Below are 14,272 nucleotides of genomic sequence, written 5' to 3' on the forward strand. Positions count from 1 at the left end.
AAGGGGCTAAGATACCCATAGGTCGCTGCAAGACACTTGTGTCAAGCTATGTTTCACGCTTGAAAGATGTCATAACTGGAAAAGGACGTTGTACTAAGTACTAAAAAATAATGTGACTAGGGGGTTGAATAAAACTGATAATGATGTGAGCACAGAAAAGACATTTGTGGTTATTTCATCATAAATATTATGTTATATTTGTCTAATTTATAAGTGCCTCTTTGATATAATTGTAAATAAGATGACTGAAATGATCAAAATCATCGTCAAACTGGCCAAAACACTTTATTTCAGTGGGGGTTGAATAAATTTGATCACAACTGTATGTATGTATGTACACACACACAGATATACCCTATATTGCCAAAAGTATTCGCTCAGCTTCCTTGACTCACATATGAGTTTAACTGACATCTCATTTCTAATCCATAAGGTTCAATATGACATTGGTCCACCTTTTGCAGCTAAAACAGCTTTAACTCTGCTGGGAAGGCTGTCCACAAGGTTTAGGAGTGTGTTTATGGGGATTTTTGACCATTCTTTCAAAAGCTTATTTGTGAGATCACATACTGATGTTGGACGAGAAGGCCTGGCTCTCAGTCTCCGCTCAAATTCATCCCAAAGGTGTTCTATCGAGATGAGGTCAGGACCCTGTGCAGGCCAATCAAGTTCATCCACACCATTCTGCCATCCATGTCTTTATGGACCTTTATGGTCATGTTGGAAGAGGAAGCGGCCAGCTCCAAACTGTTCCAACAAAGTTGGGAGCATGGAATTCTGAAGCATTCAGAGTTCCTTTCACTGAAACTAAGGCCAAGCCCAGCTCCTGAAACACAACCCCACACCACAATCCCATTCCATGAAACTCTCTGCACACTGTTCTTGAGCTAATCTGAAGGCCACATGAAGTTTGGATGTCCTCAAAAAACTGTCTGATTGCTCATCACACAAGTCATTTCTCTGTCCGCGTCTACCTGGTCCCGGCATGATTTACGTACTCCTGGGCCTAATTTCACCAACACACAGGTCCGACCCCAGCAGCCCCACAGCCCAGCAATGTAGCAGCCCTGCTGCGTCCTCCTGGGTCCCGTCGCTAGCAGACCTGAACGGGCCTGATGGTAGCTGCCCCAGCCAGTTCTCGCGGCATCCACCACCACGTTGCGGGGTTCTGCTCGCACAATGTCGGCTTCTCCTCCCTCTTCGGAGTCTTCCTCCGACTCCTCCCCCTCAAACTTGCTCTCGGGGGTCTTTTCAGTGGAGCAGATCTCTAGGGAGCCTACCCGCAGAGGCAAGAGGTCTCTGGTGGGAGAGCGGTGTCTCTCTTTCCACAGCCTCGCCGCGGCTTCCCGGAAGTAGTCCGCCATCGAGGCCACCTTGGTGTCCCGAGCCTGACGCAGCAGGTGCGCACACAATGGATCCTGCTGCATCTCCTTGACGGTCACTGGGGCATCGCGGTGCTGTGCAGGGGAAGAGGCATGGTGGTGCCTGCTGGGCCTCTTTCCCTTCTTGGCATGGGTCACAAAACCTGGCATCTTGGTCGGCTCGTCTTTCTGTGACGCGCGGTGCAGGGTGAAGGACGAGGCACAGAATCCTTGAGTCACCCACGGTCACTTTTACAAAGTAAACAACATACACACACAAACGTGTAGACTCTTAACAAAGACGAGCACAGGACACTGCGCGAACGCACATTAAATAGACAAACCACATAAGCACCGTGTGATGACGAGACGAGCCACAGGTGAGACGAATGAACACATTCAGATGCAACCGCACCCACAGAGATCCGCAGACGACTAGACGTAGACAACATAAACACACGCCCAAAAGGGAGGGGTCAGGGGCCGTAACGTGACATTCACATTTTAAGTCGGGTCTCAAATTGTATCTATTTAGAGTCGCCTATAACATCTGACTCCAATTGCTCTGTTAATTTTATCCATTTTATTTGTTGAATATTGTCTCTGTGTTTTGCTGTTTTATTTATTCTTATTGTCATATTTTATATTTTAGATTATGTGAGGTGACCTTCAGTGTCAGAAAGGCAACATAAAATAAAATTGATTTATTATTATTATTATATGTACACATACACACACAGATACATATGCACATACACACACACACACACACACACACACTGATATATATGTACACACACAGACAGACATATATGCACACACACATACCTACTGCTGAGTTATTTTCCTTGAACTACATGTCCCTACGTGCTCCATGCACAGCCAGCCAATAATGAGCCATATTGGTCTGTGCTCGGCAGCAGTTGCTAATGGCAACAGAGGTCTGAGCTGGGGCATGGGCCGGGCAACTGCTGTCAGGGGAGGGGCCTTTAGAGCAGAGTCAGGAGTCACGTGACATGTCCGCCGACCAACCCACCCCCCCTTCCTGTCCTCTCCTCCCCCAACTGAGACAGCATACAGTGGCGAGGGGGGAGGGGAGAGAGGAGGAGCCTGCAAAAGGAAAGAGGAAAGAAGGGAGAGGTGGGGGGAGGAGAGGGGAGAGGAGGGGAGACAAGGTCTTTGAGACGGGAGTGTGAATGAGTGTACGAGGGTCCTGTCTCCACGCTGCGGGAGGAGTGATCCAGCACACAGAGGCACTCGTGCTCTCTGTCCTTCCACAAGAGAACAAGGAGGCACAGAAAGGAAGAGAGAGAGAGAGAAAGAAACGAAGAGAGAGAGGGAGCTAGGGAGAGATGGAACATAAAGCCCAGGGACATGTGTAGTGTGTGCAGCACGTTCGCACCGGCTGAAAGAGATGTGTCTCTGATCAAACGTCACACCTGCCTGAGGACGTCTGCAGATTTCCCTGCTGGGGATTTGGGATTTAGGAACGCTGTTTTGGGAATTTTTGTGCAAGGAAGTTGGAACACCAGGAAATCTGGGCCATGAACTGGACCTGGAGACGGGACCACTGAAGCATGGAACAGGTGAGAGTCAACACACACACATTACACAAATGCAGTCATCAAACACACTACACACATACAATCACACACATTACACACATACAATCACACACTGCACACATGCAATCACATATGTGACACACGTACAATCACACACATTACACACATACAATCACACACATTGCACACATGCAATCACATATATGACACACATACAATCACCACACATTACACATGTAATCAAACATTGCACACGTACAATCACACACACATTTCACAAATACTGTCACACACATTGAACACATACATTTACACATTTCACATTACACGAATGTGTGTTGGAGTATATTGCCAAAGTCAAAATAATATATAATAACACACTCACTCTTTGACTATTGTATGCTGCTACTGTCAGTGCTGCAGGTGAAATAAAATATCACAAATGTCTCAACAAGTCACAGTCTTGTGTGTGTGTGTGTGTGTGTGCGTGCGTGTGCGTGTGTACTTGTGTGTGCGTGTACACACGTCACAGCTTGTTTTGCTGATTTATAATGTGTCTGTCTTGATTCCACTGTGGGCATGTACCACGAAAGGCTGCACGGTGCACCATGGCCTTTTAAATTTACCGCCATCTCCTGACAGTTCAATGCAGCATGGCAGACAGATCCAAAAATGAGGTTTTCGGGGCACTTTTCCGTATAAAGCACACAGACACTCACAGAAATTGAGCTGAATAACAGCAGCCCAGGTTGGGAAATGCAGTGTCCTAAATTCTGCACACTTCACAGTTCGCCAGAGCACTGTGCTGGGAATGCAGGGAAGAACCCACCGGGAAAATGGAACATGGAACACCAGTACGGAACACCAATATGGATTTTAGTTCAGGCTTAACGGTTCCTTGATGTTCCTTGATTTACCGGGAACATTGTTAGTTCCACAAGCTGTTAGTTCTACAAGCACACAACACCTGCAATCTTCATTCTGATTGGTCTGATCAGCAGTCATATTTGTGTCCAGCTTGTCTTTTATGGACAGGAGGAAAGTGATTGTGACCCCATCTCAGATCCCAGAATTTTACACATAGATTCAGGAGCCTGGCCAATGTTGAGCTACATATCTAGGCCACCTGCAATGCTAAGGTTATGTTGTTGCTAATGTGATGTTGTTGCTAAGGTTTGTTATTGCTAATGTGATGTTGCTAAGCGCTGTTGTTGCTAGTGTGATGTTGTTGCTAAGGTGGTGGTATCTGCTTCCATGTACTGTAATTCACACCCCTTAGAGATTAAAACATCAGGACAAATTGACTGTAAGCCTTCCTTAACATCTGGTCCTGAGGCCAGGACTCCATGACAGTGCAGTTCTCTTTGTAACAGTGCAGTTCTCTTTGTAACAGTGCAGTTCTCTTTGTAACAGTGCAGTTCTCATCGTAACGGTTCAGTTCTCTCTGTAACGGTGCAGTTCTCACTGTAACAGTGTAGTTCTCTCTGTAACAATGCAGTTCTTCCTGTAACAGTGTTGTTATCTCTGTAACAGTGCAGTTCTCACCGTAACAGTGCAGTTGTCTCTGTAACAATGCAGTTCTTCATGTAACAGTGCTGTTCTCTCTCTCTCTCTCTCTCTGTGTGTGTGTGTGTGTGTGTGTGTGTGTTTGCATGTTTGTGTGTGTGTGAGAGAGAGTGTTTGTCAGTTTGTATGTGTGTGTGTGTGTGTGTGTGTGTGTGTGTGTGTTGCTGACTCAGACTTCTCTTCCTTTTCAGAAATTGTTGTGCTCAACATTTAGAAGCACATGACACATATGCAGATAGGTATATTTGTTTGAACACGTGAGTGTAAAACACACACACATTCACACACACACACACACATTCTGTGCTGTGGGAGGAACAAGAAGATGCTGGTTATATAAAGCAGGTCAGGCCCTGCAGTGAAGAACGCAGGTCTCATCTGTGTGTGTGTGTGTGTGTGTGTGTGTGTGTGTGTGTGTGTGTGTGTGTGTGTGTGTGTGTGTGTGTGTGTGTGTGTGTGTGCGTGCGTGTGTGTTTCCTTTTATTAAAAATCCAGGGGTGAATGTAAGGCACACTACAAATAGCAGGAGCAAATCAATACTCATCTCAGACATACAAAAAAGCACACACACACACACACACACACACACACACACACACATCTCGCCCCACACACATCGTCTCACACACACACACACACACACACACACACACACACACACACACACACACACACACACACACACACACACACACAGGTGCACACACACAGACATATGTGCACACACACACACACATTCAGTGTCAGATTAGTGCTTGTCAGTCGATTTTCTCCCTTTTTTGTACAAAGCCGAAGGTAAAGTGCTGAAAGCTGTATGGGTGTGAGATGTGTGTGTGTGAGACGTATGTGTGTGGGGTGAGACGTGTGTGTGTGTGTGTGTGTGTGAGACGATGTGTGTGGGGCGAGATGTGTGTGTGAGTGTGTGTGTGTGTGAGAGACGATGTGTGTGGGGCGAGATGTGTGTGTGTGTGAGGCGAAACTTGTGTGTGTGCACATCAGTCACATAATGAATAACACTGAACATTTTCACAGTGAATAACACTGCACATTAAACTATGATGTGTTTCTTTCCGCTTCTCATGATTCTCATGATTAGGATGTCTGTCTCTCTGTCTGTCTGTCTGTAATCCAGCCAAATCTCTCCTTTCTTTCCAGTGTCTGTAAATGTGTCATCATATCAACTTCTGTCCAGCTGAGGACATTAATGTACAGCTGTGCAAATGCACCTAATTCTGCAGATCTGGGGCCAGTTTGGCTGTAGATACACTGTGCAAATGCACCTGATTCTGCAGATCTGGGGCCAGTTTGGCTGTTGATAGTTTGTGTCCTGCAATGCGAGGACGTGCTGACTCAGTGCTGGAAGCGCTGACCTAGGACATGAGTTTCAATTCTGTGTTTAAATATAGTACACACACACTCTCTCTCTCACACACACACACACACACACCTATCTTTGTTTAAACACCACAGACAGATCCTACTGGAAGGTAATGTGTATACAGGCCATCTCCCTCCGTATCTCTGTGTATGTGTATGTGTGTGTATCTCTGTCTGCCTCTCTCTTTGTCTCTCTCTCTTTGTCTCTTATTCAGTGTGGGGTCTACAGGTGTGTATTCACCAGTCACGTATGTTATATAGATTGCAGCGCAGATAGTGATGTCTTTAACAGCCTGGTGCTACATTGCTCTATGAAGCCACAGAAAAAAAGATTGTAGGCTGATGTTTTTCTGATATAGGTCTGGTAGTTGAACTCTACACAGGTAGTGGAGTCCCTGTGGGTAGTGGACTCCCATCTATGAAACTCATGGTTAACAAGCAGGACATTCTCCACAAGGTGGTGGTGTCACCCTGGTGTTTGGCATTAATGACACTGGGTTCCTGTTTTCTGTCAGCATGGAGCCACACAGGGCTCAGTATGGCAGTAGTCTTCTACCCCTCTGTCACCTTTAGGAAGTGATGTAAATCGAGAGAAAGTGGTGTCATGTGATTTTATGAGCTACTGGTTAGTAAAATTTAAACAGGAAATAACCTCACTGTAAGAACAGTGAACAGAATTCTGGGATTTGAGTATGTGTTCTCTTAATGGGTGCTTGAACAGCAGATGTATCATGTCTGCCTACCTCCAGGCTACATTCTCTATAATTCTCCTTTGCATCCCAATCTATCAAGCCCTGTCTATTGATTTCTATCTTGTTACCTTTAATGTGTCTCTGTATTTAGCCCTGTCTGTCTGTAGCTGTCTTTGTGAAGTCTTGCTCTGCCCTGCCTCTGATTGGCGTGCCAGGCTGGTCTGCTGGATTGGTCTGCCAGGCTGGTCTGCCTGGCCGGTGTGCCGGGCTGGTCTGCGAGGCAGGTCTGCTGGGTTGGTCTGCCAGGCTGGTGTGCCACCTTCAAACATAGACTGAAGACTCACCTGTTTGTTGAGTACTTAAATGAGCACTAACTCAGCAGATAGCACTTGTTGTCCTTGTTCTTAAATTGTATGTCTATCTGTCTATGGTTATTTGCACATCTTGGTATACATTTTAATTAAGTTTAAGTGAGCATGTTCAATCGAAATACTAGGTAATGACATTGAATCCTGTAGTTTAGTAGTAGTCTGGTTTAGTGTTGTCACGATACTAAGAATTACAACTTCGATACGATACTTTAAAAAGTATTGAAATTCGATACGATTTTCGATACCAAAGTCAAATACTGTGCTCATTTCCGTTTTAAAGGCTTTTTATTTATTTTTTATAAACAAACAAATGAATATTGTATTTTGTTTCACAAATGTCAAATAAATGAAAGGTGTAGTCCCTACCACATTAAAACAGAAAAATAAATAATTGCACATTAATATAAATTAACATAAATAATAGTAGTGCACTCTGGAGTTCACATTTAGAAGTTAAAAAAGGCTAGTGCAAAAAGTGTATTTTAAGTATACTTTAAACAACTTTAACTCTTTATGTAACTAAAACTTCAGTATTAGAGTTCAGTATTCATAGATGATTGATCCATTGTAGTACGATCACTCTTTTTTTCTCCCTGTATGCTGTCGCACTTACGGCTCTTAAACCAAGAATATGACATTTGCTAGGATACCATAATCGGACACATAATTTTGTATGCTATAATACTAGAATTGGGAATAATCACCAACCTCTTGAAATGTTTTGTACAAATATGCGTGCCTTCAGTTGTTTGGCCAGATTCGTTGTGTTAAGCTAGGTTTAAACTTTCGCGAGTGACCGTAGCGCGCGAGTCCGCACACCTTGTCCGCGTGCTTGAAAATGCTTGAAACAAATATCTGTCTGACTGAACCGTTCTATTGTATTACGTTAACAAATACGAGCCTCTTGTAATTCCAGGACGAAACATGAGAGAACGTGAAGACGTTAAAATTGGGCGTTTTGAAAATAAACAACCATTAAATAATGTGATAAAAAACCGAATAATTTCGAGTATATGTATAAATATTTAACTAAAGTTTAACGTGCTGGGAAATATTGAAATGGACCTTGAAAGTGACGTACAAGTGTTTTAATTCCACCTTGTTGGTGTATGAACCCTACAAACATGACTGTTCATTGCGCTGCGGCGCGCGCTAAGTTACAAAATTCTAGAGGTGCACGACCTCGCGAATTGACAGCGCGCGAGGCTACCGCGATTACATCATTTTCACCGCGCGGACCCTCGCGCTGCTCGCGGCGCGTATAAACCAGGCTTTAGCGCCCTTCGTTGAAATGTTCCGAAAGCACCAGCACCGCCTGCAAACTGACTTGTTCATGTCCTTCGGTTTTCCATCTGTATCTGCTTCGAATCCAAAGTATTTCCACACAGCACTTCTGCTGCTTTCCTTGTTTAATTAAGACGAGCTGCGAACACACTGCGTTTGTTTTAGCTGCCATTTCAGCATTACCAACTGTTCTGTGCATTACGGCACCTTGGGTGGGTCAAACGAAAGCGCATTTTATGTAAAAAGAATCGATTGGCTCCTTTGGTTGGTACAGCTTTAAAGCACCGTTTGCAGACCGGTTTTGATGTGTCCACGGGGTTGCCATGACTGTCTGAAATGTATGCAAATAATTCCATATTTCGCTTCGTTCGTGTAGTTTTTCAACAAGCTGAGGACGGTCCGCAATATTGCTTGTATTATCAGCCATCGTACACGGGTTCTTCTTATTCTGCAGAGAGGAGGCATGCGCTGCACTGTTGTATGCGCACACTGCCCCCGTGTGGCACTCTTTGGAAATACTGCTCTTAAAAAAATAAAATAAAAAAAAAACGCACTTAGTCCTATAGCACCGATACTAAGCAAACTGGGTATAGTACCGTTTTTAATGACGAAGTATCGCGATACTACTCTAGTATCGGTATACCGTGCAACACTAGTCTGGTTCAAGGGTGTCTTGAATTCTGGCCTATATGTGCTAATATCTTGGATGCATTCTGTGAACAGCTGCAAAGCACTTTGTAAGTCGCTCTGGATGCCCTAAATGTAAATGTGTGCTGGGCTGGTCTGCCAGGCTGGTCTGCTGGGTTGGTGTGCTGGTTTAGTCTGCCAGGCTGGTCTGCTGGATTGGTGTGCTAGGTTGGTGTGCCGGGCTGGTCTGCCAGGCTGGTCTGCTGGGTTGGTGTGCTAGGTTGGTGTGCCGGGCTGGCCTGCTGTGCTAGGTTGGTCTGCTGGGTTGGTGTACTAGGTAGGACTGTCGGGCTGGTGTGCTGGGCTGGTCTGCCGGGTTGGTCTGCTGGGTTGGTGTGCTGGGTTGGTCTGCCAGGCTGGTCTGCTAAGTTAGTGTGCCGAGCTGGTGTGCTGGGTTGGTTTGCCGAGCTGGTCTGCTGGGTTGGTCTGCTTGGTTGGTGTGCTGGGTTGGTCTGCTGGGTTGGTGTGCTGGGTTGGTGTGCCGAGCTGGTCTGCTGAGTTGGTCTGCTAGATTGGTGTGCCGAGCTGGTGTGCTGGGTTGGTCTGCTGAGCTGGTGTGATGATCCTCTGCAGTAACTGACATGTTATTTAATAGTGCAAAACAAATATGTAATAAACTTTACTGAAAACAATTATTGTACACTTGGTTATTAACAAATTATTTAAAGCTGCCTTCTGACTCCAGTTAAATGTGTTTCCAGCTGAAGGAGGAGTGGATTTGATGGATCCATACACATTCAACACAGCACAGTAAAAACAGCACAGTCAACACGCGTCACTCCTCACTGCAACGTGTTCGGACAGGAAGAGTCACCCAACAGAGGAATGTGTCGAGGGACTGAATAAAATATCCATCTTTATTTGGTTGATTCAGAAGCCTGGAGTCATGATTTTGCTTTTCCCATGAATTACGCATATTTCCATTAATTATGCATTTTCCCATGACTGAGGAGAAACAGCACCATGTGGATAACTGTGGCAATCTGGGAGGAAATATGTACTCTATGGGCCTTACAGAAAACGCATTGGTTTTAAACCTGCTAATGTATGTGCCCCCTGTGATCATTAACTCTGGATGTAGTTTAGTATTTCTGTCTCGCCTCACCTCTAACAGCACTTATAAACTATAGTGATCACATATTGCTCTCTGTGAAGCCTGAGGGTGAGTTGAAGCAGCGTGGCAATAAGGCACCATATTGCCAAGCTGCTGAAGTCATTCAATCAATCAATCAATCAAATTTTATTTATATAGCGCTTTTTACAACAGTTGTTGTCACAAAGCAGCTTTACAAGTGCCGAGTCCTAGCCCCCAGTGAGCAAGCCAAAGGCGACAGTGGCAAGGAAAAACTCCCTAGTTTTTTTGCATGAGGAAGAAACCTTGAGAGGAACCAAGACTCAGGGGGGGAACCCATCCTCCTCTGGCCGACACCGGTCACCATGACAACAACAACAATTTAGACAGAAAGAAGAGAAAGAAAAGGAAAAATATGTAATAATGTCCATCATGGTGTAGGCATCCGGTTAGGCAGGAGGTGGCTGGCTCAGGATGGATCGCTGGTCTCCTCATCTCATTAATCCTCAAGCAGGCGGGCAGCCATGTGGAGAAATGAAACAGGGAAAATTAGCTCTGTATGAGGACATATACAGGACAGGTAAAATTATAAACATTTCCGGAGTGTGGCAGCAACTCCGGCATTTAGTTAAATTATTACAGCCTAGCTAAAAAGGCAGAACCAGAAGGTAACATAGGCTTGGGGGCATTCTGAGACAATGGCATCCGTCCACTGCACTGTCAACAAACTTGAGTGACCACGAGCAGTGACAGGACGACAGCACCAGCGCCCCAGTCTACCATAAAACCCTTCATCTATGAACCCCTGGATCTGTACTTTTATCTAAGGGGGGATATTAATTATCAAACGCTAAACTAAATAAGTGGGTTTTCAACCTAGACTTAAAGATTGTGACTGTGTCAGAGTCCCGGACGCATTTAGGAAGATTATTCCAAAGCTGGGGGCCTTACAAGAAAAGGCTCTTCCCCCTGCTGTTACCTTATTAATTTTTGGAACTAATAAAAGACCAGCACCCTGTGATCTTAGTGGGCGTGGGGGTTCGTAATAGGAAATAAGTTCCTGAAGGTACTCAGGAGCAAGCCCGTGCAGTGCTTTATAAGTTAATAAAAGAATTTTAAAGTCAAGGAGGTGGAGGAGAAAAGTTAATGTGCTGGTGGAGGTGATGGAGAGGTGGAGGTGATACATGAAGACTGTGAGTGCACACAATTACAAAAAGGAAATGTTGGAAATCAAGGCTAACCCCATTACCATCCACCAGACACTTACACACCCACCACCCCCCACACACTCACACACACATTTGCATGTCCATAACTCCTGTTTTATTGGTCTCTTAAGCACTTGTGAATCAATACTTGGTTGCTGTATGGTTAGACTGCATTTTCAGGAACAGTGCAATGAACATGTTGATGTGTGCATGTATGAGAGATAGAGAGAGAGAGAGAGAGAGAGCGAGTATGTGTGTTTGGGGAACACTGGGAAACTTCTGAAATGTGTTATTTTAAAATGTGCATTTTAGCTGCATGCGTTACTGTCCACTTCCGCTATAGCTTCCCTGAATCTACCGTCTTGTGTGTCTCTCATATGTTTCTCATGTATTTCTCAGTTCACTCATCATGCACTTCCTGTCTTGTCCTTTCCTTCTGTTTAAACTATGCCCCATCTCCCCATGCCCCTCCCTCTCTCCCCATGCCCCCTCCCCCTCTCTCCTCTGGCCCTTTGCAGCTGTAACAGGGCTCTGTCGTTCCCCTCAGGAATCGCTCCCTCTGCCCTCAGAAGCCCTGCCCTGCTCTGCTCACACACTCCATAGCGTTCCCTTCCCCCATCATAACATCCTGACATTCAGTCTAACACAATTCAGCTCAAGTATGCAATGCAGTTTAAGCTGAATTAGTGTAAACGTAATCAACCGAATTAACATAGTGATTATCACGATTAACATGATCTCGCGCTCTGCTGTGCAAGACCCCGGTGTATTTAGGGCTGCTGCGATCTCCTGCCCTCTGGGAGACTCCAGACTGTGCAGCGTCACTGGTACATGCGAAACGCCCAAACTGCAGCACATCATCATAAAACCGTCACGGTTTCTCACGGTTTTACTCTCTCACACACATTTAGCAAACGGCACATTCTCCACAAGAGGGAGTTATTAGAACTCAAACAGAGATTCAACGTAAGCGTCTAACAAGCCTCCTGGAGGAGTAATGTGTTCCTGCGGGAGAGTAGAGTATATAGAGTTATTTTGGCGCTGTCGCGCGGCGCAGACTGATCTCTTTTGAACTCTACCCTCCTTGTGGTGCTGTTGGTGCAAGAGGTGGTGTTGTGTGGAGTAGCTACATCTCCTCCCAGACTCCATTAAGAAGAGACTTTCTCCTCAGCCATTCACGAGGAAATAGCTCCATGTCCCTCGCGCTCTCTCTCTCTCTCTTGTGCCTTCCGCATCCGTTTCTCTCTGCACTCTCTTTTTTTCGTCTCGATGTTTTGTCTTTTCCTCCCCGCCTGCCGCTTTATCTGGGCACAAAGGACGCTTTGTTTTCACAGCCTTGAACGTACCGTGCGCTCGTGCCCCTTTCACCCCCCCTCTTCCCCAGCACGCGCGCTGTGGTCGAAGCGCGCGGAGAGGGACGCGTACGTAATAACGCTCGCGCGGGGCGCCCAGGGGCAGCTGCGCACGCCCCAACTGTCTGAGTACGGGATGGCTAAGGCGAGCCTACAGTGATGGCTGGCGGTCTCGGCATGTACAGATTTAACAAACCGCGCTCTCGTTCCTAGTCAGCCGGTGGAGGGAAGGAGCCAGAGGAGTGGAGGTCACCACGCGCTGATTAAACAACGGAAAAGAGTGGAGCGCGCGGACTGAATAAGTGCATGCCACGGGGCATCGTCGTGCGCGGACACGCAACCGCCGGGGCTTTTAGGGACGCTTCTAATAGCTTTACAGACTCATTACCTTCACTGTAACTTCTTTGTTTAGAACAAACCCGTCCCCTCTCTCGGATCCCCTACACAACGAGCTCAGCTGTCCAATGAATGGAGTTGCATTTTGTCTTGTTGGTATCCCTCCGTGCCCAGAGAACGAGGTGAGTGCGGCCATTCTCCTCTGCGCGATGGTCTCGTGTTCTCCTTATCTAATGTTTAGTTTATGTCGAGCGTCAAAGACTTTTCTGCGCAGAGGAGCCCTCGGGCTGCTCACACCGTTCGGTTTCCTAAGAGGATTAAACAGCGTGTTTACGGCGTGCACACTGTGGAAATAGCACACGGCGCGGGTCGGACGCGTTGATTGGGGCTTTTATTGCATGTTGGGCTCATAATCGCATTGCGGGCCGTTCGCTCTGTTCGCGTCTGTCGGAGGCGCGTTTATCTGCGATGCACCGCCGTTTTAATCGATTATCCATTCACCGCGATGTCCGGTTTCTAGTCTGCATACCTGATCACAGAGTTGTTCGGAACTGTCAAAACCTCCTCCGTGCGAGTGGGGCACATCCATTAGGGATGCCAGACCGCCACTGCTGAGATGTGACCGATCACCTTCACAAGCGTGCCCTTACTAACGTCTTACTCTAAACATTTGATTTAATCGGTGATTTCTTAGTATACATTGAAACTATTAGTGAACGATTCTTGACATTGTCGAGACGATTATGGATATTCGGTGGTGATATTCACCTTGTATTTTAATTCCCCTATACCCCCTGAACTGTTTCCTCTTCTTTTTAGTTTGCATTTTAAGCAGATCGCTCTCTCTCCCCCTCTTTTGCAGGGATAGTTCTTGTTGTTTCTGTGATAAAGACACTGACCCCTGGAGTCTCCACGTAATTGTAAAAGTGTGAACGACCCTGCCGAGCACTCACACCGTCCTCCTCTCTTTTACATTGGAAATCTCCTCCCATTTAAACGCCACCATGATCTCTTTGTCGACCAAGAAAAGCCAAATAACCATTCTGTAACTGCTTGAGACTCTGGTCTGGAAATGAGAATGGTGTGTGTGTGTGTGAGTGTTTATGTGTGTGTGCTTGTGGAGATTGCATGTGATTTCTGATAAACCAGTCAATATGTGTACAGGCCACCTTGGGGGAATTTTGCTGTGTGTGTGTTAGCTGTCATTTGTAAGTATACATGTTAAAATCAATGTGCTGCTTTTGACCTCACATCTTGGCTGTGTCCTGAGCACAGCCGTCCTGTGTCCTGAGCACAGCCCTCCTGTGTCATCAGGAATCTGCCTCGTGAGCCTTAGCAGTCTCACCCCCTGAGCGTGGTCAATGCCCTGACTCATGGTTCTTTGATTAACCAACAGAACCT

General features: G+C 46.0%; 1 protein-coding gene across 2 annotated transcripts in view; it reads left to right on the plus strand.

Moving 5' to 3' along the window:
- The first annotated feature begins 2,536 nt into the window (after positions 1-2,536).
- The window catches only part of arhgap23a (Rho GTPase activating protein 23a), a 72,518-nt gene continuing 60,782 nt past the window's right edge, over positions 2,537-14,272 (plus strand). The window contains exon 1 of one of the 2 annotated variants that reach the window (XM_076995706.1): positions 2,537-2,947. In XM_076995706.1, coding sequence (XP_076851821.1) covers positions 2,939-2,947 — 9 coding nt within the window. In that variant the 5' untranslated portion in view covers positions 2,537-2,938. Of the gene's footprint in view, positions 2,948-12,148; positions 13,054-14,272 lie in introns of those variants that run through there. The other variant, XM_076995705.1, reaches the window with a different exon arrangement.

Source organism: Brachyhypopomus gauderio, chromosome 2 (genome assembly GCF_052324685.1).
Source record: "Brachyhypopomus gauderio isolate BG-103 chromosome 2, BGAUD_0.2, whole genome shotgun sequence".
Lineage (NCBI taxonomy): Eukaryota > Metazoa > Chordata > Actinopteri > Gymnotiformes > Hypopomidae > Brachyhypopomus > Brachyhypopomus gauderio.